Source organism: Lontra canadensis, unplaced genomic scaffold (assembly GCF_010015895.1).
Source record: "Lontra canadensis isolate GAN:19392208 unplaced genomic scaffold, GSC_riverotter_1.0 scaffold23, whole genome shotgun sequence".
NCBI classification, from domain to species: Eukaryota; Metazoa; Chordata; class Mammalia; order Carnivora; family Mustelidae; genus Lontra; species Lontra canadensis.
In genome coordinates this window covers 20,332,569-20,360,101 of record NW_022631017.1, presented here as the reverse complement: position 1 = coordinate 20,360,101, position 27,533 = coordinate 20,332,569, and the positions used below count along the sequence as shown (strand labels likewise).

The 27,533-nt window shown below is 40.2% G+C and overlaps 1 protein-coding gene across 9 annotated transcripts in view; it reads right to left on the bottom strand.

Annotated features, from left to right (window-relative positions):
- Positions 1–15,188: 15,188 nt before the first annotated feature.
- NCOA7 (nuclear receptor coactivator 7) overlaps positions 15,189–27,533 on the bottom strand; it is a 156,525-nt gene continuing 144,180 nt past the window's right edge. For 5 of the 9 annotated variants that reach the window (XM_032862463.1, XM_032862466.1, XM_032862467.1 and 2 more), the window contains exons 12-16: positions 25,794–25,919; positions 24,092–24,244; positions 18,189–18,284; positions 17,679–17,752; positions 17,169–17,304 (exon numbers count right to left, since the gene is read on the bottom strand). In XM_032862463.1, coding sequence (XP_032718354.1) covers positions 17,169–17,304; positions 17,679–17,752; positions 18,189–18,284; positions 24,092–24,244; positions 25,794–25,919 — 585 coding nt within the window. Of the gene's footprint in view, positions 17,305–17,678; positions 17,753–18,188; positions 18,285–24,091; positions 24,245–24,819; positions 25,003–25,793; positions 25,920–27,172; positions 27,397–27,533 lie in introns of those variants that run through there. The other 4 variants (XM_032862462.1, XM_032862468.1, XM_032862469.1 and 1 more) reach the window with 3 other exon arrangements.

Below are 27,533 nucleotides of genomic sequence, written 5' to 3'. Positions count from 1 at the left end.
GCCGCTGGGAAGGGCAGGGATTTGGGCGCATGCGCAGATCAGTCTGACAGTAGAGTAAGGGCGACGACGCGACCCGCCTCACAGCCAGAGGCCAGGAAGGGGAAGCGCGAGTACGCACGTGGGCGCGACCTGGAGTAGCTGGCTGGGGCTTACGGAAGTCGCTCCTCCCCCTGCGTCTCCCTGGTAATGACGCACCACGTCCTTTGAGACGCAGGAGCGTGCACGGTCGCGGTGACATCACCGGCGCGCCCTAGTGTCCGGCCAAGTGGAAGCTGGTGGTTATGCTGGAGGTCTTTTCTCAAGCTGCAAGTTAGTATCTCCCAGGAGTGTATTGTGTTGTTAAAAAAAAAAGTTGTTTTTTCTTTTTTTTAATTCATAGGTTTTAATAGAGAATGAGCACAATTTCTAGAGCATTCTTTTCAACATAGATTATGTTTGATGTTTCGTGTGTACATTTTCAGCCACGCAGTTTTAGGTCCCTAAGCTCAAAATATCCAAAACTGAACTTCATATCTCTTTTCTTTGTTGTTGAAAGCATTAGCTAGTTCAAAATAGTGGCCTTTATCTCACATTACAGGTAAATGCGGAGTCGTTAAGTTTATAGTCTGTAATATTCCACGAATTCGTTGCTCGTGCTTCACGCCTCAACCACTACAGTAACCGGTTTCCCTCCTTGACTCTGTTGTCATTCAAAAACCCTTAAGTAACTATCGCGCCCAAAAGAAAAAGTCTCAGTTAACTTGGTATTGGAGGTTGACTGTGATTTGACCGTAGCTTTTCATTTTATAATACTTGGTATTTGCTGAACACCTAAAGTGTGCCATGTATTTTCTCAACCAAACAAGGTTGGTTTTACAATCCTCATTACAGAGATGAAGAAACAAACTAAGAAAAAGTTTTGTCTAACTCCAGAACCCACCAGCCTTTTTGAACACAGAACTCTTTAACACTGAAAAATTTTTTAAACTAGCTCATTATAGTATCCTTGTTATTTGTTGACTTAGAAAATACCTAACAACAAAGTCTTACTGCCAGTTCAGTCCTGTTTTTGAATGATTTCTATTGTATTAATGGAAAGCATTTATATATTTTTAAAGTAGTTGTACATAGGTGTTCAAGACATTTTTCATTCATCTTGCAGTTTGCCAGTGGTGTGGGAGACCACTGTAATAGCTTTGTACCCCGTTGGGAATCCAAGGCAGGGTTCAGAATCAGTATGTTACTTTGCCTTACTAACTATCCACTATTTCTGTGCACTGTACTACAGACACCATGTCACTTTTTAAATCCACGCTGTTCCTTCTGAAATATCTTTGTTTCCATCTCTGCATATCCAAATCCACCTTCCAAACCACTCCTCAACTGCTCTCTACTTCATGACATTTTTTTTAAATTAACCAAACTGAAATAAGTACTTCCTCTTGTGAATTCACAGAGTAGTTTTTCAGTACTTCTCTTGTAAAACTTACTGCTTTGTATTCTATACTATTTACATGCATATATTTCTAACTAGAAATCATGTTCCTTGGTAAAGAATGGGTGTCATTGAACATACTGTAGTGCCTCATACAGCGCTTTGCATGTAGGCAGATCCTCAACAGTTGTCTGATGAATAAAAGAATCATTAGGAATAAGGTTGCTGCATGCATGGGACTGTTCAGATCACACACTGTAGAAGAACACTATAAATAAGAATATGCTAATTTACATTGTAGATAAACATTACCTTACATAAAGTCACAGGCAGGCCTAAGAGTTCTGGAGCAGTGAAGAGCTAACTCCTACAAGAACCCACATTTGGTATGTGTGACCACATGCACACACTCCAGAGACCATTCATTCACCTACATATTGGTGCACATTTGCACAAGTTGTACCTGTCCTGACTACAATCCTAGTGATACCTGTGATTGGTCCCTCACTTGCCTGGCACTTTCAAAGACTTGCTTCCCATTCACCAACTTTGAATTTGATATTGTTGTCTATCATGGAAGTGGGAGAAGCAACACAAACTATTTAAAACTTGTCTGAAGTAGTGGTGTGGGATCAAGCAAAAGCCTGGGCAGTTGTGTGCACACACAGGGTCTTGTGACACAAACTACATTTTACTTGCAAAATGGAATGTTTTCTGATTTCACCAGGGCACCATATGGGCCAGTAGCAGCCCTGCTTCAGGCGTGCTCTGGAGTCAGACAACTCTACAGCTTACCATCTGTGAAGATTTGAGCTAAAGTATTTATCTTTCTGTGTCAAGGCTGTTTCTTCATCTATAAAATGAGGATAATAACAATGCTTACTGCACATATTATTTTGAGAACTGAAGCCTGGCAGCCTGGCACAAAACTCTCGACAAATGTTAACAGTTATTTCCAATAGGTAGTGATGGTATGTAAAACAATTTAAGGGATCAGATGTTTTACTTTAATTTAAATTCAGAAGCTTTAGTGCTCCAGTCGAACACAGACTGAGTGAGGGTTTGTAAAGCCATTTCCTCTTCTCCCTCCTCCCCTCCCTTCCCCACTTATCTCTCGCCCTGACATACAGAAAGATACACATATTTGGTAAGATTCTTTTCTTCAGCTAAACTCACTCTCTTGGTAATCTCGCATAGTTTGTGGCTTTGAGCACATATATGCCAATGACTCCCAAATTTAAATCTCTAGGATAGACCTCTTCCCTGAACAAACTGCCAGTTCAACCACCCCACACATGTATCTACCAGATATGTCTGAAACTAGGCTATGGGGAAAGCTCTTTTTCCCCTCCCAAAACCTTCTACCATCTGACTTGAGGGAAAATTCTGTTCTGCCATCTACTGAGGACAGAAATTTTGAGATCATATTTCATGCGCCCCCTTAACTCTTCATATCCAATACATCAGGAAATTTAAAGTACATCCAGAATCTGATCTCATCACCACTGTCAACCTTGACTGAGCTACCATCACCTCTCACGTGAATTATTCAGTAACCTAACTAGTCTTCCTCCTTCAGCTTCTTCCCACTCCCTTTACCATGTAGTCTTAACACAGCAGCCAGAGTGATCCTTTAAAAATGTAAATCAGATCACATCTCTCCTCTGTTCAACATCTTCCAGTGGTTCTGTATCTTACTGAAAGTAAAAGCCAAAGGACTTAGCTATAAGTCTTGACATTGTATACCACCTACCCACCTCCTTCCGTTCTGACATCAGCGACCGCCACTTTCATGGCTTACTCTGCTCCAGCCACACCAGACTCCTTGTTGCTTATGCCAGCCAGGCTGTGCCCACATCTGGGTTTCTACACTGGTTGTCCCTCTGCCTAGAATACACTTTCTATTGCTAGCCATGCAGATTTCTCCTCTCACCTTCAGGTCTTTGCTTAAATGTTTCTTCCCCAGAGGAGTCAATTCTGACCACCTTGTCAACCTACCCCCTCATTCTCACCCCTAGCTCTCCCTTCCCCTTGTTTTTATTGCACCTATTCTCTTCTAGATACTTATGTTTAAATATTTAATGTGACATGGTAATATTATTTTATATATAAGTGTTTAATTATTACATCATTAACTTACTGTGGTTCTTTTTTTTTAGATTTTTTTTAAGATTTCTCCTATTTATTTGACAGACAGAGATCACAAGCAGGCAGAGAGGCAGGCAGAGAGAGAGGAGGAAGCAGGCTCCCTGCTGAGCAGAGAGCCCGATGCGGGGCTCGATCCTAGGACCCCAGGACCATGACCTGAGCCGAAGGCAGAGGCTTTAACCCACTGAGCCACCCAGGCCCCACTGTGGTTCTTTATTATTGTCTGTTTCATCCTCATTGAATGTAATCTTAACAGGAATTTTTATCATTTTTGTCGGTTTTTAGTTCATCAAAGTATCCCCAGTGTCTAAATGTGGAGTATGAGATACCAAGTATAATTAAGAACAACTCAGAGGTTCTTAGTCTGAAAATGGGAAGGTTGAAGCCCATGATTACTAAAATGGAGAACTCTGGAAGAGCAGGCTTGGGAGCAGGGAAGACCAGGCTAACTTGAGATGCTAGCTCAGTCTCTTTAGACTAAGTCTGTTGCAGTGAGCAACTCCAAAAATTTTCATGCCTTAAAACAAAGGTTTATTTTTTACTGACACGTGTGTCTGTTGCATGTTGGCTCTGGCTATGCGGACCTCATCCCATGACCCAAGGCGAGGGAGCAGGGATGGTTCTGGTGTCAGAACAGAGGGAAGACAGAGTGCAGGGGAGCCACATGATAGCCCTGATGGCTTCTCAGGACTAGCACAAGTCACTTCTGCTCCTATGTCTTGATCACAGCAAGTCACATGGCCAACTCTGACATCAGCGGACCAGGGTTAAATATCTAGGACTGGAAAAGGCAAAAACTTTGGAACAATAATACAGTGCACTGCAGATACCTATTTGACATTTAAGTGGCAATATCATTAGGTGACTAGATATATGAGCCTTAAATTCAAGAGAGAAATCCAGGCTACATGGATGAATTTTAGAATCTTTAGCATGTAGTGTTTACATTCCTGAAATTAGAAAATATCACCAAAGGAGTAAGTATAAGCAGAGAAGAGAAAATTTCAAAGGACTGAGCTAGGGAAACTAAGCTTTTAGAAATCAGAGATGTGAAGACAGGCCAAACATGCCTGAGAGAAAGTGGCCCCAGGAGAAAGTGATGTGCTGGAGGGAAAGCAAAGATGGTCTTGGAGGAGGAGGAGGGAACAATGAGCTCTGGCAGAATCTGCTGCTGGGATGCAAAGAGGACCGGGAATTGAGTGGAGCTTTTTGGTAAAGTGGAGAGAAGCAGTTTTACTGCTATGTTGGAAAAGAATCCTTATTCTAGTGGGTTTAAGAGAGAAGGGCGGTAAATGAAATCAAGGGAGCAAGTATGAACAGTCCAAACAGATTGTTCACAAGAAAGAGAAAGTACTGAAAGAATGCCAGAGACTACAGCTACATGTAAAGATCAGAGAGGCAGAGATGCTGGAATGTCTGAGCACAGGTGCAGAGTGGCTATTGCCAACTCAAAGTAAATACACATCATTTAAGGTCATCTACTCAGGAGTCTCCATTCTTTGCAGTCTGAGGAAGTGACACTAACTCACCATCCTTTCTCCACCAATTAACTCTACTTCTATCACATGTTTTAACAGAGGGAGGGGGGCCCAGGAGAGGGAGAGCCTGGGGCCCAACTCAAGGCTTGATCTCACAACCCTGAAATCATGACCTGAGTCAAAATCCAGAGTTGGACTCAACAAACTGAGCTACCCAGGGACCCATACCTGTACATTTTAAATTCTTTTTCCTTGTACATCTTTTCTAAACTCCTAGTGTTGGATGGAGTGCCCCAGGGCTTACTCCTTGCTCTTCTTCTCAATCTATATTCACTTCCTTGATTTTATCCAGTCTCAAAGCTTAAAATATCTATACACCATGATTCCCACATTTCTAGCTTTATTTTTTTTTAAGATTTTACTTATTCATTTGACAGAGAGAGCATAAGCAGGGGAAACAGCAGACAGAGGGAAAGGGAGAGGAAGAAGCAGGTTCCCCACTGAGCAAGGAGCCTTATGCGGGGCTTGATCCCAGGATCCTGGGATCATGACCTGAGCTGAAGGCAGTTGCCCAACGACTGAGCCACCCAGATGCCCCCATTTCTAAATTTATTCATACTTTTCTCCAAGTCAGAATCCAACCGCATATTTGATATTTCCACTCAGGTGTTTAGTAGCTTGAACTGCTGCTCTCCCCAATACAAACCTCTTACTCACAGACTTCTCACCTTGGCTGATGGCATTCTAATCCTCCCAGCTCTAGATTCTGTGACTTCACTGCTCAGAACCTCCATTCCCATTGGCAGAATGATTAAGAAACTTGCCCTGTGCCATCCCATTAGTCAGTGACAGAGCTGAGACCCCCAACCCTAGCAGCCTGTTGGGAAACTGCTCCTCACCACAGTCCTTTGACACTCACATCTGTTCAGTAGCTCACACAATGTTATGTCTACTGTGAGTCCACATTTGTTATATATACATAAGGATTTGTAAGAAGATGCTGAAGAGATATATACCAATATATTTGCACTGTGACCTCTGGATGGATAAATGATGGCTTGATGTTTTTCCTTAATTTTGTTGGTGTATATTTTACATCTTCAACAATGAAAATATGTTACTTTTGTCAAAAGAAAAGCATCCTCACAGATATTTTTAAAATTCAGGATTCCAGATGAACTTCATTTCCTTTAATCATTCTGTGTTTCACAACATCTCATTCCATAAATTTTTGAGTTGTTCAACCCCGAGGTCAGAAGATACAGGACATTTTCAGCAAATTTCTTGGTATTTCTGGCTATAGAACTGCTACATCTATGTGTCTGATACAGTGTAGTGTTTCTTTTCATTTTTCACTGAAATATGGAAATTATATTGAGGGATTTATCTTAATCTCATAAAGTATCATCTCCACAGTAGACACCCTTTTCCACATCCTAAATAGAAATTTCCTAAACATAAACACAAAGACCTTCCATGACTTCTGTTTTGTAAATGGAAGTAACTTTTTGTTATTTCACCAAGTCTCAAGAATGTTAGATTTTTCTGAAGGTAAAAGACAAGCATGAACACATTTCTCCTTTCTTAAGAAAAAGAGTATAAAAGGAAATACAGGCTAAAATGACTACTGCCTGGTACTAAATATTGCATGTGTATTGGCCTCCACCTGTTAGAATGAGTGAAATGTCTAGGCAAAGGAAGGGGGACGGAAGAGTGCTTCTATGTGGGAAAGGAGAGAAATTTCTCGTTTCTGACTATGAAGCTGTCTTACTTAGAACACTCTTTGAATAAATATTTGCAAATGGCCCAGAGTCCCAACTTGTGGCTATTTGAGCTTTGCTTAAAAGACTTTAAGGAAAGTTCCGAACTGTTGTTCTGAAGTGGAAACTGTGTAAATCATTTGTAATGGAAAGAATGACAAAAGAGAAAAAAATCTCACATAATGACTTTTGCTTCCAGCTATTTTCCTGATGAATTATTTTATGTACAGAATATAATACAGACATTTCTGGGGTTTTTTTTTCATAATGTTTTCCTGAAATCCATGTCTTCAAACAAATTGTTAATAGTAATTCTTACTTTTATCAGTAATTCTTACTTTTATCAGGCTATACTTGGACTTTGTATTTCTGGTAAAGGATTCGGTGTAAACACAGTTTGATATAATTAACATCGTAACAGTACTAACTTACCTTCATCTGGCATTTTCTTTTCTTTTTTTTTTTTTTTTAAGATTTTGTTTATTTGAGAGAAAGAGAGAGAGCAGAGCAAGAGAGAGCATGAGTGGGGAGGAGGAGAGGGAGAAGCAGAAATAGACTTCCTGCTCAGATGTAGGGATCCATCCCAGGATCCAGGGACCATGACCTGAGCAGAAGGCAGATGCCTAACTGCCTGAGCCACCCAGGCACCCCAGTCTGAAGACACTTTCTTAAACCAACATTAATTTGATTATCTGACAACTCAGAGAGGTAGATATTCCTGTGCCTTTTAGAAATGGATAACATGGGACACAGAAGAGGAATCAACCTACTCAGGATCATATAATTGGTGGTTGATAGAGGGGGGCATCCTGAAGCCCTTTTAGTAGCATCAGAGGCACGTTCTGTCCCCCCAAATGACAGAAGACAGCAGCTGTGTAAATCAGTACACCCCCTCCATCTTGAACTTAATTTTAAGTCAAATTCAGACCTGCATTTCTTTAGAACTTCAAGGTAAAAAAAATCTCATCTATACCATTCATTCTTGTTCTTATTAGTTACCCTCAAACTCTTTATTCATACACAAATTACCTATGCTTCTTTTCCCCCAGCTTCTTTCCACTGCCAACCTCTTTGAAATTTTCCACTGCAAAAACCACAATTTCACTGTAAGCATTCTGTATCCTCAGTGTCCTCAGAGAACCATACCTTCTCTTTCTTGCCTTAAATGAAATCTGGCATTCCCCCCAAAGACATAACTTCCTTGAGCCTTGACAAACAAAAATTGCTTTTTCTCCCTGCCTTTCAACATGCTGAGAGAGATTTGAAAGAAGTGTTGGTATTCTTCTAGCCTCTAACTGCCAGTTGAGGTGATTCCATGCCTATCTGTATGCAACTCCCCCATACTCTGCCGCCTTTTGAGTCTCATGCCGTAGCATGAAGCATAGTCCTCATCGTCCACCAACTCTAGGTCACTTGCCCGGATTCATAGAAAGCTTTAGCACCTGGGCCACAAATGCTGCCAAACTCCCACTGTAATCTCAGACAACCTGCACGTCCATGACTCAGCTCTTCCTGCACCTGGATTCCATTCCTCCTTAACACAGCTGGCAAAACCCTAACTTTACATTTACCCAGACGCTCTTAAAACCTAGAGACTCTAGGTGACTCATGTAACTCTTCACACCTCTGGAAGCACTGTCCCAGCAACTTTGAGATTCTCCTGATTTCTCAGTAATTTCTGTTCTTGACCTTACTTCAATTCCTTCAGTTGCCCCCCCATCTTCAACTTTTATCCCTGCCCAGAATAGACCCCAAAGGGCCATCAGTACCCTGAATAGCTTTGGGGCACCCACCATGCCCTCCCTCCATCTTTGCTATACTCCCAGCCAACTCCTGTGGTTATCTGAATGGTTAAAGGCATGTGCTAGGGAAGCCTTTTTCTACCATTTGAAGTCTATTTCTGTCATTTAGTAATTCTGCCCTGGACAAGTCATTAATCTTTCAAGGTTTCCATTTCCTCAGTTGAGTCATATTCATAGTAGTATCTATCTTCTGACCATCATAAATTATCATGAAGATTAATTGAGATAATATATGTAAAGTGCCTAGAATAGTACCTGACTCATAAGCACTCAATAAATGTTTACTATTGTTATAATCAAACTGCTTGTTGATGTTTCTGACAAAAAAAAAAAAAAATCACAGGGGTGCCTGGGTGGCTCAGTTGGTTTAAGTGTCTGCCTTTGGCTCAGGTATAATCCCAGGGTCCTGGGATCGAGCCCCATGTTGGTGTCCCTGCTCAGCGAGAGCCTGCTTCTCTCTCTCCCTCTGCCTGCCGCTCCCCATTTGTGCCCTCCCCCCGTCAAATAAATAAATAAAATCTTCTTTAAAAATTACAAAACCAAACTAATAAGCACCAACACATGCCCAAATCTGCCAAGTAAATCACAATCCAACACACATCCTCCTTTTTCACCCCTTCCCTAGATATTCCTTGTTGCAGGGAGACTTTTGAGAAAATACCCATATAGGACCTGGGAACCTCAGATTTCATCACATTAATTATTTGTCCTCCTCATCAGAAGTAGATAGGATTAGCAGGCTGACTAATGTCTATTATTTGTAAGGCAGGAATGGCAAAGATTTCAGGTGACCACTTCCCAGAAGACAGACTAGAAGGAACAGGCAACAAATAGACATCTCACAAGAGAGAAAACATGAATGAGCAAGAAACATATTAAGAGACTCATCCTCATTAGTAGTCAGGGAAACGTAAATTAGAACTACAATGAAATAAATTTGCACACTATTGAAGATGGCAGAAATGAAGAAAGTTAATATAACAGGTTGAACGAGGTATTTTTAGGATGGGCATATAAATGATACAGTCGCTTTGTGAAACATTGTGGGGTATCTTGTCAAGCCAAATATTCACAAGCTGGAGGGGCCAGTAGTTCCATCCAGTGAGTGTTTTGTTGCCAAAACAAAATAAAAAGCACATCCACTGACAGGAGAATGGATAAATAGTGGTATAGTGATACATTCACCAGAGGAATTTTTTTTTTTTTTAAGATTGATTTACTTGAGGGAGAGAGAGAAAACGAGCAAGCAGAGCATGCACACAGAGGAGACCAGAGAGGGGCAGAGAGAAAGAGAGAGAATCTCAAGCAGACCTCCCACTAAGTGTGGAGCCTGAGGTAGGGCTCGATCTCACAACCCTGAGATCATGACTTGAGCCTAAATTAAGAATCTGGGTGTTTGGGGCACCTGGGTGGCTCAGTCGGTTAAATGGCTGCCTTCGGCTCAGGTCATGATCCCAGGGTCCTGGGATGGAGCCCCGCATCATGCTCTCGACTGAGCAGGGAGCCTGCTTCTCCCTCTCCCTCTGCCTGCAGCTCTGCCTACTTGTGATCTTTATCTCTCTGTTGAATAAATAATAAAAATCTTTAAAAAAAAATCCAGATGTTTGACTGAGCCACCCAGACACCCCTCCCCAGAAGAATATTAAACACACACAATAAAATATAGCTGCAGTAACAACCTGAACAAACAATATTGAAGGGTAAAGAAAAAACAAGTAAACATATCTATTATAATGACACTTTACTTATATTAATCAATTTCATTTCATAACATCTCTTTGAGGAAGGTACTATTGCTTGCATTTTACAGATGAGGAAACTGAGTCACAGAGGAAACAGTTACAGGTAAGTGACTTACTAGTAAGTGGAGGTTGCAGGATCTAGCTAACATTTACTACATGCTTACATAGTATTGGGCACTGTATTAACTTGCCTAGATTATCTGTTTTATGAAAGGTGCTCTTAAAAATGTCCTTCTTGTTTGTTTTTGTTTTGTTTTGGTTTTGTTTTTGTTTTGCGTGGGGAGCTGTTGCTGACAAATCTCCCTAAACCAACGCAACAAGTTAGATTGAAGAATCCGGTTTATCATTTGGGTTTGCACTCTTCTCTCAACCCCTTTACCTAAGTGCAAACTCAATGGATAGTTTGCTCTTCATTTCAATGGTCTTAAGTTTCACTTTCAGAAGTGTGATGTAACTCCTAGGCAATGTCCTAAATCACTGAAGCACTGGAACTTCCCTTCAGTCTACATTTTTCAGAATGCCAATGACTGAGAGATCTGAAAATGAAGGCATTCTTTCCCCAAGGTCAGCTACACATGCCACCACCACCACCACATCCCCGAAATCTCTTTTCCAATCTTCTTTCATTTATACCCCTAAAACTTGAGCAGCTAGAGGAAGAACTTGAGCAGCAACAGGAAGGATCATTCCTTTCTGCACCACAACCTTAAGAATCATGCTTGCAAGTTTGTGGCTGCATATACAAAGAATGCTTACAAATCAGTAAGGTGATTTGTATGGACATGGATGGAACTGGAGGGTATTTCGCTAAGTGAAATAAGCCAATCAGGGAAACACAAGTATCACATGGTTTCACTAACATAAGGAATAGTGCAGAGGACAATAAGTGTGTTGTGGGGGGGAACTGAATGGGAAGAAATCAGAGAGGGAGACAAACCATATGAGACTCTTAACTCTGGGAAACAATCTGAGGGTTGCAAAAAGGGAGGTGGGTGGGGGGATGGGGTAATTGGTTGAGGGGCATTAAAGAGGGCACATAATATGATGAGCACTGGGTGATATACCGAATAAATCATTGAACATTATATCAAAAACTAATTATGTACTATAAAAAATCAGTAAGATGATGAAAACTTAATAGAAAAAAATAGGAAGGATTTGGATAGAACATTCAGGAAGAAAGACACAAAAATAGCCAATCTGTGGGAAGTTTTCGACATCATTGATGATTAGAAAATGAAAATGAAAAAAAGATACCCTTTTAGCAAAGATTAAAAAGAGATGGCCATAATCTCTAACTAGTGTTGGTCAGAGTATGAGGGAACTGGCATACTCATACACGGTTGGTGTAACCAAGTTAGTATAACTTTTATAGAGGAATAATTAGTATCCTTTTAAATAGAATGTATGTAACTCTGACTCACTGCTAAAAATTATCTCAAAAATATATCATTCATAAATGCACCAAGTTCTATATACAGGGATGTTACTCAGAACTTTTTAATAGCCAAAAAGTTATTTTAATGAAGAACCATTTAACAATGATAGACCATGCAATGAAGAATGAGGTAAGTCTATATATATGTTACAAAATGTCCACAGTATATTAAATTAAAAAGACAGCTAAAGAATGGTATATACAGTATGCTTCTATTCATATGAAGAATTTATAAATAAGTATATGTGTATAGAAATGCTCTAGAAGGAAACCCAGGAAAGTTTGATGGTTGTTATCTGAGAATATAGGGAGGAAAATGTTTGCCTTTTACTGAATTGCCTTCTGTACTCTTTGAAAACATTACCATCAACATGTATTATTTTTGTAATTAAGGAAGGAAACAAATCCTTAGTAAAAATATCTAAAGAGGAAATGGGAACTATTGCAGTGTGTCTTAAAATAGTTTTTATAACTAAATGAGTTGCTGTCTTAGAAAATGAAGTTTCCTTTGCAACTCTCACATTATTAGTTTTCTCCATTTGAAGGGGAGGAATTCCTTTCTTGTTTAGTAGTGCTTACTTTATGCTCAGCACTACTGTAAGTGCTCTAATCATCATACAATCCTGGGTGGTCATTATTATTATTCTCACTTAGTAGATAAGGAAAGTGAAGCACATGGAAGTTAACATTACTTAACCAAGTTCACATAGTAAGCTCTAGAGCAAAGATTCACACCCAGAATGTTCACGCCTTGGGCACTATGCCAGCTGCCTTTTGAAATGTGTAGAAGCTTTGAGTTCTACCTGGGTGATCTGATGATATGACCCATGCCGCATGCCCTCAACTCTTCCTCATGGACTCCAGGTCAAACCTATCCACTTTTCTGACCCTTTGGAGAACCTAATAGGGAAACAAGATGCTGCAAGAGAACACGACTAGGCCTTGCTGAGTATGGAGTAATAATGGAGCCTTCTAACAACTCCCAAGGTTGACACAACACCTCAACACAGCATGTCTTTGAAGAAAGATTCTTACTGTTAACTCGAGTCTTCAAAGATGAAAGAGCTGATCTCAGTCAGCTGTTAGGTAAAAATATCATTGACCCATCAGCTCGTGGAGAATGAGGTTAAGCCAAGGATTGCTGTAGAGATTAAAAGCTGAATTGATCGGTTGAATTCCAGTGTTTTCAGAGTATGTCAAGGTAAGGAGGATTTTTTTTTAGCTGTGGAGACATGAGAAAACATGCCTTATCATCCAAGTTTATTGAACATGCGTGTGTTTCTTGTTGGTATTTCCTGTTTAATGTTTTCCTCAAGGGTTAGGTTAAGAAGCTAAATCAGTTACTTTTTGTAACCCTAGAGGTGAAGTGGTTGATCAAATGATGGGCCCTTGTTGATGTGTACATAGGACACTAAGATTATCCACTGGCCTTCAATGCTTTTTGATCATCCTTCATTCTAACAGTTTGATATTGAAAACTTTGTCCATATGCAAGCAGGTTCTCTCAGTGTGTATGTAGCTAGTGGGCATCCCAGTTGACAAGCTTAGTAAAGAAGATTGGTCACCAAGTATAACTATTGGGGGCACTCTTGGTGGTTCATTATTCTTTGATGATTCAGAAGCTGGATATACAGTTCTGTGTAAGCAATAAATTGTTTTTCCTTCCTGTGGTTCATTATGCATTTTGGACGGATGTCTGATGAGGGATGTGGCATCCTACGGGGCTACCATGAGCAGCAGAATGTCCAATGCAGGAACAAAACATATGCTAATGGCCAAGGCAGAAAATCCCAATTTGAACCAAGGCCTGGGAGAGGTTTTCATTATCTTTGGTTAGCAATGGAGATCGATAATCCTATAGAGATTCAACTTTTCAGCTTGGAAAGATTCAGAGAACTCAGTCCTCTGGTCACTTACCTAACAGTAAGACACACACTGTTACTTTAGGTGGTGCCAAGTTGTGTGGATAATGGCAGAGATAAATAAAAGTCCTCAGAACTCAACGTTCTCTTCTGGTGAAGGAATAATAGTCTGAGTTCATAGCTGATGAAGTATGATTTGGCTGTGCCGAATCTTGATCTAAAGCTGTGCTGTTCATGATGGCAGGGGCTGGCCGCATTTGGCTAAATTTAAATGAAAATTAGAATTTCAGGTCGTCACTCAAGTCACATTTCAAATGTTCAACACTAGTATTGTAGCTAGTAGCTACCATAAGGGATAGTGAAAAATTCATGGAAACTTTCCATCATCATAGAATGTTCTGTGGAGCAGCACTGACCTAGAAAAATAATAGTTCCTCAAAGATATTCTATCAAGAAACACCGTTTTGGTGGTTTGACTGACCACACCAAGGAGGCCCTATCTACTTTTTATTCTGAAACACTAGATTTGAAATAGAAAGGCAAGCAGTAAATTGGAGTGAATTTTAGTTTTTGGAGTGAATTGTAAAGCCTAATTTTCTCAGTAAAGACACTTCTATTAGGGGATCACTATGGATAACAGTCACAGGCAAGGAGGTAGGAGCAGAGGATGTGATGCTCTGAGGTTAGGGTTTCCTCTGAATGAGAAGTATGTGACCTGATTGGGCAGAAGGAAGTGGTCAGAAGCACTTCTGGTATTTGCATAAGGGGTGAATGTAACTGACCTAGAATTTCTGGAACTGCCTTTGGTTTAGACCGCCTTACCTTTCTTATCTGATTATGTTGGTAAAAATAAGTTAGGCATCCTCAAAAGAATAGGAATTTTAGCTTCCCTTTCTTGTTTAAGGGACTGTCAGTGCCTTCCTCAAAAGGAAGGTAGTTCTTTTACTAGTCTCGTTTCACATGCCTTTAGAAGTTTGGAAGTAATTAAAGAAAAGAACATCAAATGAAGGGCAGTAATACTTCTCATGCTCATCAGGATGTCCCTGGTGACTCGTAGCATGGGGATATATCTAAATCATTTTCAACAGAGTCTAGTGAGCCATTAGGTTGCCCCCTCCCACCCTAGTGTTTTAATGTAGACTCATAAACTGAGGAATTGAGAAGCAGTGAAGACTGAGGTCTTCATCTTTAGGGCTAGAAGACAGGATGCCTGGGATCAGAAAAACTAATGAGAGGGTAAGATCCTTCATGGATATTAGGAAGTAGATCAAGAGAGATGTTAAAAAGAGGGGGTCACTATTCAAAGAACAGCTAGAAGGATTAAGAACAGAGAAACTCGCTCAAGAACTAACAGGAGTTTTAATGAACTGATGAGAGAACAAGAGGGTGGCTAATGGGAACAAAAAGGGGCTTTCCAAGGCAGCAATAAAAACATGAGCACTGGACCTTGTTTAATTTTGGATATTTCATCATCCTCTCAAACACGGAGAACCTCTAGCATCCAATAAATACCTGTTGAATTAATCCTCGGGAAAGAAATCACACTGGATGCATAAATTCCTTTATTGAAAATACTGGGCTAGCACTGCATTACATATACTCAATATCCATAAATGAAGGGCCACACATTTCTGATTGGACAATACTGTTTTAAATAGAGAACACAGCATCTGGATATGCTCTCACAAGTATAATATCATGGACTAAACTAGATAGGAGTGAACTATATGCAAAATGACCATTTTGTTCGTTAATAGCCTATGGTTGCAAATGGCGTAAATGCTAAACTTGATCATCATGAGACATTCCTGATATCTCACACTAACACATCATTTAACAAGCAGATTAAGGTTAAACTGTCAATATGTTGTTAATCAAGAGTTCTCACTAGGAGAACTTGGGTGAAAGCACACCCAGGCAACATATTTAAGATTTAACAGAATTCATTTAAACTTGCATGGAATGTGAATAGGGTAAATGAGTTGCTGATCTGACAGGAGGCCACTTGGTAATTTGTTCTCTTTCATAAATATCCAAACATAAGAGAATAATTTAAAGGAAATTTTTTGCCAGCTTGAGGCTAATATTCTATAAAGATGGCTTTATTTTTTTTTAATACAGATATATAAATGCTACTTGTTTTTAATTTTTCCTTTCAGAGATCACTGGGGATATAATTTATGACAGACTACTTCTCAGCTTTGGCTATTATTTGAAAACTTTTTCCATTAGCAGTCTTTGGCTTTCATAAAAGTTTGGCAATCGATAATATTGTTTAATTTTTAACAAGTTTTTTTAATCATTTTTAACAAAGAGTATTTTATGATATGAAAATGGGTTGTCAAAAAATAGGTTTTTTTAATTCCAATTTTGGTATGAATGTACTTCTTTGCATTGCTTTTTCTCAAACGAGTCTAGAAACCAAGACAATTGGGCTAATTTGACATTTTTCATTTGATATAAAATATGCAGAAATTAAAACATTCAGTTTCTTTTAAAACAGAGGCCTATTCGTTAATTTAAGAAGTTGGGGGAAATTATGCACAACACACTATGAAAATAAAGTTTTTGTTATCAATACACATGATTTTGTAGGAAACAAAACATTTTCTTTTCAAAAGCAGGGATTGTTCTAAGTCTAGATTCAGAAAGGTACCCATTTCTGTAAATACCAACTTATGACTGTGAGAAATGGCTGCTGCTGCTGCTACTGCTTCTTCACACAATTATGATCAGAGTAAGTAAAAATGTACCTTTTTAATGACTAAATGGAAGGCTGGCCTATAATAGTCAAATCAATAAATATTGGTAATGAGTTTTTAAATTTCAGAATTATGCATATACATATGCTGCTTAAGACCTATCACCCTAAACAATCAGGGCAAAAAAAAAAAAAAATTCAATATAAAACTAATCAAATGGGTTTGTTGCCAAAACATAGCACAAAATGTATACATTTCTTTATTCCAAGATTTGCACATTAAAAGAAAAAACTGCCAACACATTTTTGACAATATACTAGAAATAATAAATAAGACAATTTTTTAAAAAATCATATATCCCCTTTAAGTGCCAAGCACTTTCAATTTTTCTAAATGAGACTAATCTTTTCCATGGCAAACAATAGTATGCTGTACATTTTGGTAATGAAAATTATGTTGATAAATACACAAGGCATGTATGTATTTCCACAGTATCTTTTTTTTTTCACAGTTACCAAAAATAAAAATTGCATTCAACTCATACATCTATAAATATTCTGATTCCTCGCTATATGGATGTGAAGGAAATGCGAGTACAAAGTCTTTCAACAATCCGGACTTCAACTCTCTTTCTTCGTTGTCTGCCCTCCACATGTCCCTTTGAGAATCCCTCTGCGGTGTGGCCATGCTCTGAGACGATGGCAGAAAGAAAGCAGTATGGATGAGGCAGTCAGGGCCAGGGTTTGTCTTCCAGCCAGCTTTAGGAGGGCTGATGGAACCCAGTCTTTTTAATGTGGTATTTTAAGGCAGTCTGAGTGATTTTCACTCGAATGTCCATACCTCGAGGTCCTGAACTATGAAGTCTTCCTTTTTGGAAAGGATATCATTATTGAAAGTGCTGCAAGAGTTGCTCCGTCCATGGTATAAGTCAGCATCTAGCCATAAACCAAATCGTCCGCTGAAATAATCACAAATTCAAAAAGGTGAAAACACTTCAGTCTCATGTGACACACTTTCTGCCCTCCCTTCCCCCACCTTCTTTCCTTTATGCTACCAACAGACAAAACCCTAAACTGCTTGGAAAACAAAGAATACATTTCCTTTATTACACTTAAATGACCCATCTTTCCTAAAAGACAAATGATAACAGTCCTCATTTAGACACATAAATAAATCATTTTATCTTTGACTCTGAGGTTCTTGCATTGGGCCACTGTCCTAATGAAGCAGATGGCCTAACTGAAATCACCCGACACAAGGTATTGGTTACCCAGGTCAAAACAAACTCTCACAGGTCAGGCAGTGAATTAATAACATCAACAAAAACCTTACCCTCCACCACCAAGTTCCAAAGAGCTTATGTCTCCATTGATAAAGTATGAGTTTTCTCCACTCCACTTAAAGACCTTAGAATAGAAACACAAGACAGAGAACAGACATTTCAATTTGGAGAATCAGGGAAGAGGGAATTATTGGGATAGTACGTCTGTGTGGAAGAAAACTAGCCCTTGACTGAGGAAGCTCCAGATTGCCAGACCTTTCCTATAGCAGGATAAGATCTTCAAAGGAGTTATAAAGTAGGAAAGACCTCTTCAAGCACATGTTGGCTCTGACCTGCTATCATCCTTCCCTAGATCCCAGAACACATGAAAGAGCAGTTTTCAAGACCCAAGGAGGGACCCTAAAAGCAGTCTGTGTGCTATAGCCATGAAGAGCAGACCCAGCCTAGCGTGAGTCCAGATAAGGTTGTGCGATAGCTGCTGCTCCAGTGCCATCCCCCAACTCCAACCCCACCCATGATCCTGACAATGCAACAGTTGGGTATTTCTCCCATTTAGGTACCTTGAAATTGGGGCTAAATGTGTATAGAAACGTTTCGCCTGTGCCATAATAGTGGTCACTGAACTTGAAAGGATGAGTTGCATATGCTCCAAAAATCTGTCAAAAGAAAACAGAAACATCTTTTTTCAAACCAAACCTCCCAAAGAATGGCTTTCTGAAATACTCCAACACAATCCTGTTCTGAGATATCATTGAACCTCTTTCAGCAAAGACCATTACTAAATTAGAGCTCTTAAGTTAAAAAGACAACCAACAAGCAAATAAAATATCCTTATTCCTAATTGGAACTTAAGTGGCTCAGAGAATGTATTTGTCAAAGGCCAGCAATTGTTCCAATTTTAAAACATTTCTGAAGATCCCTATAGGGTTAGATTTCCTCTAGTGAATTCAGATGACATACTGGGAACATTAAACAACAAGATGCATCTTGCGCACAGAAGTGAGTGGTTGAAAGAACAAAATCATGTGTCCTGTGTGTTTTATAAGTGCATTCATGGCCAGACATTTCCCAGAGAAAATACATTTTTCTTTCAATTTATAAAAATGAGTTGGCAATATGCTTATTAAGATTGTGTCTTTGGGGCGCCTGGGTGGCTCAGTGGGTTAAGCCTCTGCCTTCAGCTCAGGTCATGATCTCAGGGTCCTGGGATCAAGCCCCGCATCGGGCTCTCTGCTCAGTGGGGCGCCTGCTATCCTCTCTCTCTCTCCCTGCCTGCCTCTCTGCCTACTTGTGATCTCTCTCTGTCAAATAGATAAATAAAATCTTTAGGGAAAAAAAAAAAGGATTGTGTCCTTAACATGACTGATCTAACATCTCTTGGCTCAAGATGGCTTTTAAGAAAATAATAACAATGCCGTTAAGACTATGGACTTTCAGGATGATTTAGATGTATTTGAACCAATAATTTTTGTTTTTATTTTTTTTTTTCTCACTGTCCTGGTTTCCTGTCTTCCTGCTCAGATCCTGACCAGTGCTTGCAAAGGGTAAGAGCTGGCAAGAGTGAACATATATATTTTGAAAACATCCCTAAGTGATTCTGATATACCTCCTACTTCAGAAACCCACTGGAGAAACACTGTTTTAAATGGAAGTTATCTGAAAAATGTCTTAACTTTTGAAAATTATTTTATTTTTTAAAAAATATTTTATTTATTTATTTAATAGACAGAGATCACAAGTAGGCAGAGAGGCAGGCAGAGAGAGGGTGGGAAGCAGGCTCCCTGCCAAGCAGAGAGCCCTATGTAGGGCTCGATCCCAGGACCCTGGGATCATGACCTGAGCCGAAGGCAGAGGCTTAAACACACTGGGCCACCTAGGCGCCCCTTTTGAAAATTATTTTAATTGGATTATCACCATGGTAGAATCTCTCTCTTCTTCACCAGTTACACTTAGTTCCTGGCAACTTGAAATACTAAAAATTAGGTAGGGGAGAAGTCTAGAAACTCTGACTAACGTTCTTCATACTTCCTGCTACTAACCCTTCTCTACAGCTGCTAAGAACAAACAAAAACAAAACACTAACAAAAACATCAAAAATCCATTTTCCCTTCTCCTGGTGATCTTTCAGTAAAAGAACTAAAATACAACTGAGACAGGCATCTACTTTTAAAAGCATGCTTAAAACAGGACAGGAAGGGCAATGGCCATAGGTAGACGGAAGTGGGTCCTTTCCTGATCAATGAAAAGGAAAAGCCACCTTACTTTCACCCTCTCATGATTCTAAATATATTCTTTCTTAGCTAAAAAACCTTCTTAGCAATCATGGAAATCTATTTAAGGATTAGGGACTGGATGATACTAAGGAATTACTGTTAATTTTGTTAGGTACATAGCATTGTGGTTATGTAAGAAAATGTCCATTTTCTCTTCTATTCATTTATCTTGAAAGAAATTTTATGGTATGTATATAATGATATTGTTGAGTCTATACCATTAAAAATGTAATATATTTGCCAATAACAGAACAAAGGAATCCATGGAGGAAAAAAAAGTTGAGACAGCCAGAAGTGGTAAAACAAAAACAAAAACAAAAAGGTTCATATAATAAAACCTACAAATGTGTATTTGCTCTCCTCTCCTCTCTCAGCTTCTTTAGTAGAAAACCTTACATGAAGTAGTAATCTTTTTATTTTTTAAAATTTATTTATTTGAATTCAATTTAATTAACATATAGCATATTCTTAGTTTCAGAGGTAGAATATAATGATTCATCAGTTGCATATAATACTCAGTGCTCATTCCATCAAGTGCCCTCCTTAATGCACAATTTATCATTGGGTTTTCAATATATATCAATGTAATATATATAACAAAATTACCACAAAAATGGGAAAATGTAATTGAGCAATATCAAAGTAACATTTATGTACCTTATCTGGAATTAAGTTAGTATAAATCAGACTCCATCAATTGCCTGATGATTGCTCTATTTTCCACAGTGCCTTGTGGTATAAGTTATTCCACAGTCTAATTTGACTAAAATTGGGCCCTCCCTGCAACTTTGGCCAGTTTATGAAGTTTTTCCTAACTCTAGGAAGGCCCTCCTTAGTGGTCTCTTTTCCTGGTTCTCTTTGCTCAACTAGATGCTCCTCAGTTTAGCTTGTTGTCTTTATGCAGTTACCAGCCTCCTCTTAATTGTTTACTCCCCAGTTGTCATCATTTTCTACGGTCCTCTTTGGCTTGAACTTGTCCATACTCTTCTAAATAAAGTCCAACCGTTCCTTTGGGGACAGCTTCAGAGCTCTATGTCCTTTTTTGTTTTTGTTTTTGTTTTTTTAAGATACGCCGTGGACAGGGGCTAGGCCAGGGCAAGTTCAGCCACTGTGTCTGACAGGCCAGGGGGTGTGGCAGACAAGTACAGGCTGGGGGAGCCTGTGCAAGGGGTCTGGTGGGAGCCACAGTGGATAAGTGGATGAGTGCAGGGCTGGGGAAAGTCTGTGTGCTACGTCTGGAGAGGCTGTGGTGGATGAGCACAGAGCTGGGGCCAGCCTGAGGGCCAGGTATGGCAGGGCAGAGGCCAAGTTGGGTGAACAGAGGGTGGCCCGGTGGGTTGGGGCCACAGGGGAACATGGAGTGAGCTGGTGGCACTAGCAAGGGAAACTGAGTGCACTAAAAATGGCACCCACCAGCACCAGGTTTGCAGTAAAAAAAAAAAAAGAAAAAGGCACCCTCCAGTGTCTCTATTCCCAGAGAGATCTCCATCTGACCCCTGCCCTCAGGTATACTCTCTGAAACTCGTCAACTAGTCAACAAATCTCCCTCACATGCAGCCCAGGTGCTTCTCAAGCTACTGCCTCTGTGTTGAGACTCAGAGCAAGTGAGTCTGTGTGTGAGCCCTTCAACAGTGCAATTTTCCCTTTCCTACAGCCCTCTTGCTCTCCCAAAAATCAGCCTTGTTTTCAAAATTAGCCTTTGTTTTCAAAGACCGTTGTTCTGGGAGCTTGCCTTTCTGGCACAGGTCCCATGGGCTGGCATGCCTAATGTGGGACTTGACCCCTCACTTCTCAGAGAGGAGCTGCATGTTTTGTGATCTCTCTTCCTCTTGTGGGTCGCTAGGAGGATGGAGTGGAGTACTGTCAAGACTGCTTTTCTGCCCCTCCCACCCATCTTGCTGTGGCTTTTTTTCTTTTGTCCCCACCCCACCCCACCCCACCCCCAGCCCCATCCTATGTTATACAACATCTGTTCTGTTAGTCTGCAGGTCCTTTTCAGAGAGAACTGTTGTACAGTTGTAACCTTGGTGTGTTCATGGGAGGAGGTTAGCAGAGCTCTAAGTGTTACAATCTGCCTCTTCTCCTAGAGCTGGGAGCCAGGGGTCTGCTATGGAGATGGGGGCTGGACAGTGGCTGCTTCCCTCGGAGGAACACTTTTCTTTTATGAGAAGGGTGGCAGGCAGGGTAAGTAGCTCTTGGTCATGGAGCTGTGGCAAGGCTTTTGATATTTCTTCATTCTACCATGCCTAAGGTAGAGCATCTCCCCTACAGAGGTTGGGTAGAAGAAAATAATCCTCCACCTCTAAGCCATACTTACCTGGAATTCAGCCTCTGAAACACAGGTCATGGGTAGAGGGTAAGAAGTGCTAGGGACCTACCCCTTGAGGATATATCACAGCAGTTTTTTAGAGACTTGAAGTGACTGTTGTTTTTATAATTTCTACCAGTTATGGTTGTTTCTCTATTGATTCTGCAGAGCTCCCTTTGCTGCTGTTCTGCATACATAATGCTTTTAAATTAGAATTTTACATAATTTATTCCCAGATAAATTTACAGGTGTTATTCTACCCTGTTCTCAAACACAGCAAAGCCACATTCTTGCCTTGGGGAGGGGTGTCACTGGGTGCAGGTGAAATTGTGCTGCATTCCTGCTCTGTGCTGCCAACACATTCCCCAACAAACTTGGTATCTTTTGGTAAATCAGTAGAACTAATCTACACTTATGATGAGGGTTTGTATGTGATAAAACCATCTAGCCATAGCTCATATAAAACAACTCTAACATTTCATTAAATCCCTATGTAATTCCATTTAAACCTTTGTTTATTATTTAAAATTTTTAACCTGACCGTACCCACTTGGATCATGATTAAATAAAGTGTCATCAATCAAGAAGTAATAATAACAATGATAATAGGTAAACTACTCCCCACAATTCTTTATCTATAATAACACAGCAATAAAGTCACAGGAAAGATCAGAGTTGAGAAAGATAGTGCCTCCAGTACCCCCATCTCTCTGCTGATTTCTCCCAAGACAAATTATGATAGCAAAGATCGATTTCCCTAAAATGCCCACAATCATATAGCTTCAGAGCAAGCAATGCTTCATAGTGCTCCACATACAACAGGCACTCATACATTTTCTGAACATGTGAATAAATGAAAGGCTGTTGAACAAAACCTGCTTCAATGCCCAAAAGAGAAAAGAATGACATCTACATCTTAAAAATGTAAAGAAATTTCTTCTTGATATAGCAGAGACCAAACTGAAATGACTAAATCTTGAAAGATGTCTTCCTTTTGTGGAGCAAAAACCCAAGTGGGTAGTATATGAAAGAAAACTGCCCAGATTCCACTCACACACACGCTGACAGAAGTACTAGTGCGGGTGCATGGGGCTAATATCTAGAATTCACCACTGCCTCCAAGACCAAGGGAAAGGGCGAGGAGCAATGGTACAGAATATCCCTTGCTATATATCATAACAGTTGGGTCCTTCAGGTGCAACACACTTCAGCCCTGACTGCTCTCCATCTGGGCAACCACACAGGCAAGGTTTGTGGGCACTAGTTCAGCTACCTGTAAAGAGTTCTGGTATTGGCACTGGAACTTCTTTCTGCACTATATGCCAATCCAGACTTGACTTCTGTCCAGCTTTTCCAGCTTTAGGTTGCAGAATATCATTATTGCTTCCTACTATATGGCGAGCACAGGAAAAAATAATTCCTATATGTAACTGTATTTGGAAATACACTCCATTTTTTTCTATAGATACATTTGGAAGTATGTTGGGGTGAGATGACATAATAATTGGGATTTACTTTAAAATACTTCAGCAAGGGATGCCTGGGTGGCTCAGTGGGTTAAGCCTCTGCCTTCAGCTCAGGTCATGATCTTGGGGTCCTGGGATCGAGTCCTGCATTGGGCTCCCTGCTCAGTGGGGAGCCTGCCTCCCCTTCTCTCTCTCTGCCTACTTGTGACCTCCGTGTGTCAAATAAGTAAATAAAATCTTAAAAAAAAAATACTTCAGCAAAGAAAAACCAACAAAGACTTATGAAGTGTATGTGGCAAAGTCCTGATAGCTATGAACTCTTGATGATGGCGAGTTCTTACACTGGCCTCTCTACTATTGTGTAAGTTTGAACATCGTCATCACAAAATGTTTTCTGTGAGATGAACAAGCCTCACCTGATTATCCATATCTTTGATGACCAACAGGACAGGACTGTCTAGCGACGCCGACTTCCGATAGAGAGTTTTCAAACTGGTCCCATGCTCTAATGTGCTATATGCAAGTCTCCACGGATACCCCTGTACCCGTGCTGGAAGGCGTCGGGCCAGCTGCAAATACAAAGATGGAGATGTAAATATACAATCTGTCCACAAATCTAATAAGCTTGTTACCACTAAGCAAGTACCTGAGGCTCAAGCTCAAAAGCACACTTACTCACAAGTTGCTCCTTTTTAATCTGACAAATATTTGTAACTATACCCCGGGAAAGAGAAGGGAAAAATGTCTTCCTTGATGGTGCTGCCTTGGCAGGGATGCCAGCCAGAGCATAAACTCCCTCTTAGGGACTTGAATGAGGGGTCACCAGGCAACTATACATCTGGAGATACAGCACCTAGCCTGATAGGAATCAGATACCTGCTTTCCCTTTTACACTTCAACCTGACCTTCACCAAACAGTTCATGGTTCTCCACTTGTTCTTTCTAAATGCTCATAAGCTCAGAGCTGCTACTGACAACTCAGTGCAGCTTCCCACAGAAGTGAGAGCAAAGAACACAGGTGTTTTGTGCTAGTAGTCAAATGTAGTCTGTATTTACCTTGCTGTATCTTTCACTTACGTTAACATTTAGCTTAAACTTGGCTGCCATAAATACCAATAATGCATCTCTCTTCAAAAATACCAACAAAGGAGGCTATGAAGTACTGAAGTCTTCAGAATGCTTAACATCAGTTGTAATATCAGCATGAACCCCATTTCTGTAGCTGCTTGGTCAAATCTCTTGGCTTTCCTGAGCCTTCACAGATTCATTTGCAAATTGAGGGAGTTGAATTTGATTCTTTAAGGTCTCTGAAATTCAGGTTTCTAAGCTAACAGGAGAAATGCAAGAGATTCCTTACTACAGTTCAAATACAGCACATTACAGTATTTCATAAAACTAAAGTTACAGGTTTTCAGAAAATATAAAGTGAACAAAGGAAATCACAGAAAAAGGAAAATTACTCCTAGTGGTTGGTAGTTTTCATACAGCTAGTAAAGTGTATTTGCTATATAATCTTTATTGACCCCAGTAAGTTAAAACTATTGGAACTCTGTAGTAATCACCAGGATAAATCTGGATCCTTTTTTTTTTTTTAAGATTTTATTTATTTGTCAGAGAGAGAGAGAGCGAGAGAGCGAGCACAGGCAGACAGAATAGCAGGCAGAAGCAGAGGGAGAAGCAGGCTCCCTGGTGAGCAAGGAGCCCAATGTGGGACTTGATCCCAGGACGCTGGGATCATGACCTGAGCCGAAGGCAGCTGCTTAACCAACTGAGCCACCCAGTCGTCCCTCTGGATCCTTTTTTAAGTGTTAGGAATATGCATTAGGACTACAGTAGGATAATTTAAAAACTGGTATTGGAGACAAGAATGGGTTTTCATTCGGACTTAGACGATGGATACAGTTTCTGGCCAAGTCCCCAAACTCCTGAAGAGGTGACAGGGAGCGCTCATGTAACCTCTCAGACGCTGGTATTTGTTAGGCTGTTGGTGTTCTTCCAGTAGAACTTGGTTCTTCCCTAACCACCCCGCCCCGTGAGAAGAGCAAATGCAGGCAGGGATGGGAAATGCTTCTTTAAGGCCTACGAGACCCCCGTCCTGAGTCCCCTGGGAAAGCCCACCTGCTCGATGTGCATGTTCTCCAGGAGTGCGCTGTGGGGCTGCAGGACCGGCAGGGCAGCCTCCTCGTCATCCTCATAGTAACCGCAAGTGCTCTTCCTGCGCTTGGCCTCCTCAACGGTGATGATCTGAAATGCAGAGGAAAAGCCCCCCAAACCTGATATATCTGCTTTTCCTTCATCTGCTAAAAACAACCTCAGGTACACAGTGCCTCTAACGGGTGAGTTTTAGCAGTAGGACATAAACTGAACCGGGACTTTGGGAAAAGGGCTAATTTCAGCTACAATTTCTGAACAAATGCAGAATTTAACACAGTGCAGCGGAGACACTAAGTGCGTACAAATTAAAGTCATAGGTTTTCCACTTTTACTACCACTGCTGAGTGCTCATGGAGTGTGAATTATTATGCCTAATTCCACTGAAAAGCCCTAAATTACTCTCTTTTAGCCTGCATCTAAATTTTAATTGTTAAGGAGCTAATCATTCTGTAATCTTCTATAGATAGGGAAATTGGGAAGATAAGGATAGTAGTTTTTTAAAATCAAGATTCCTAATGTTTTCTCTCAAGGCTATGGCACAAAGCCACAAACCCTGATAGAAATAACAAATAAATGGTAACATCCATCAGAAGCAACAATACAAAGAAACACAAAGCTTTAGGCTAAGTTAAAATTAGGTTACATTTCTTTATGTACAATTCAGAAACTATCAAAATAACCTTTCCTTCAAAACTGAGAAACTTGATTTTGTACACATTTATTATTTCATTGTAACTATGCTTATGAATGACCAAAGTCAATTTCAACTAAAAAATCTATTCGTTGTCCCCCTTAACATCTGGATAAATCACTAAATGATATAGTGACTAATTCATCAAAATACCTGGGTACTAGTGTCAGTGGACTTTTGCATTATAGAGAAAAGGCATTTATGTACATCTAGTCAAAGTTGCCAGGTAACACGCCATGCAATGTGCAATATGTATAGTGACAGATATAAAGTACCTGCCACCCAGATTTACAGGTAAGGAAATTAACTAATATATTTTATTATCTTCTCATGGGGCTTTACCTAAAACCCTGTCAAAGAGTCACAAACACAGGATTTTAAGTGTATTAAATAAAGCACATGTTTTTAGTGAACTCTACATTTAACAGAGGTACAAACAGGGCTGAATGAAAAAACACAAAAAATGTGGATTTTTTACTCCAAGGAGGAGGGACAAGCCACACCATATCCATCTCCCAAAACAAATAAAATACCTGCTTCGGTTGAAATGTCAGCACATCCTTTCTAATTAGGAGGCATTTGGAAACATACCCAGTGGCGGATCTCTGAGGAATCACCAGCGCCTCAGTAGCTCTCAGGGACTCCCACATACCTTCACAAAAGGCTCTTGGTCAGGTCTGGCACAATAGAAAATCTGAACGTCCAAGGGCAACCTTCGGATTCTCATCCTGAGTCGGGGAGAACCGTCTGCTTGCTAATGAGATAGAAGCAGCGTTTTCCTGGCTGCCGCACCACTGTTGCTGCCGGCCACGAGGAGCTACAATGGTTTGTGCGGCATCTAGTTTCCTGCATAATTGAGTTTCTGTTTCCCTAAGGAGAGTGTTCAGCATTTCTACAGGAACACACCCAAATTAGGATTTAGAACAAACACACACTTCCTGTCAGGCATAGCTGTGAGGCAGTAAAATGACACTTTCACCTTTGAAACGGTAAGTTTCCTAACTGAAACAAAA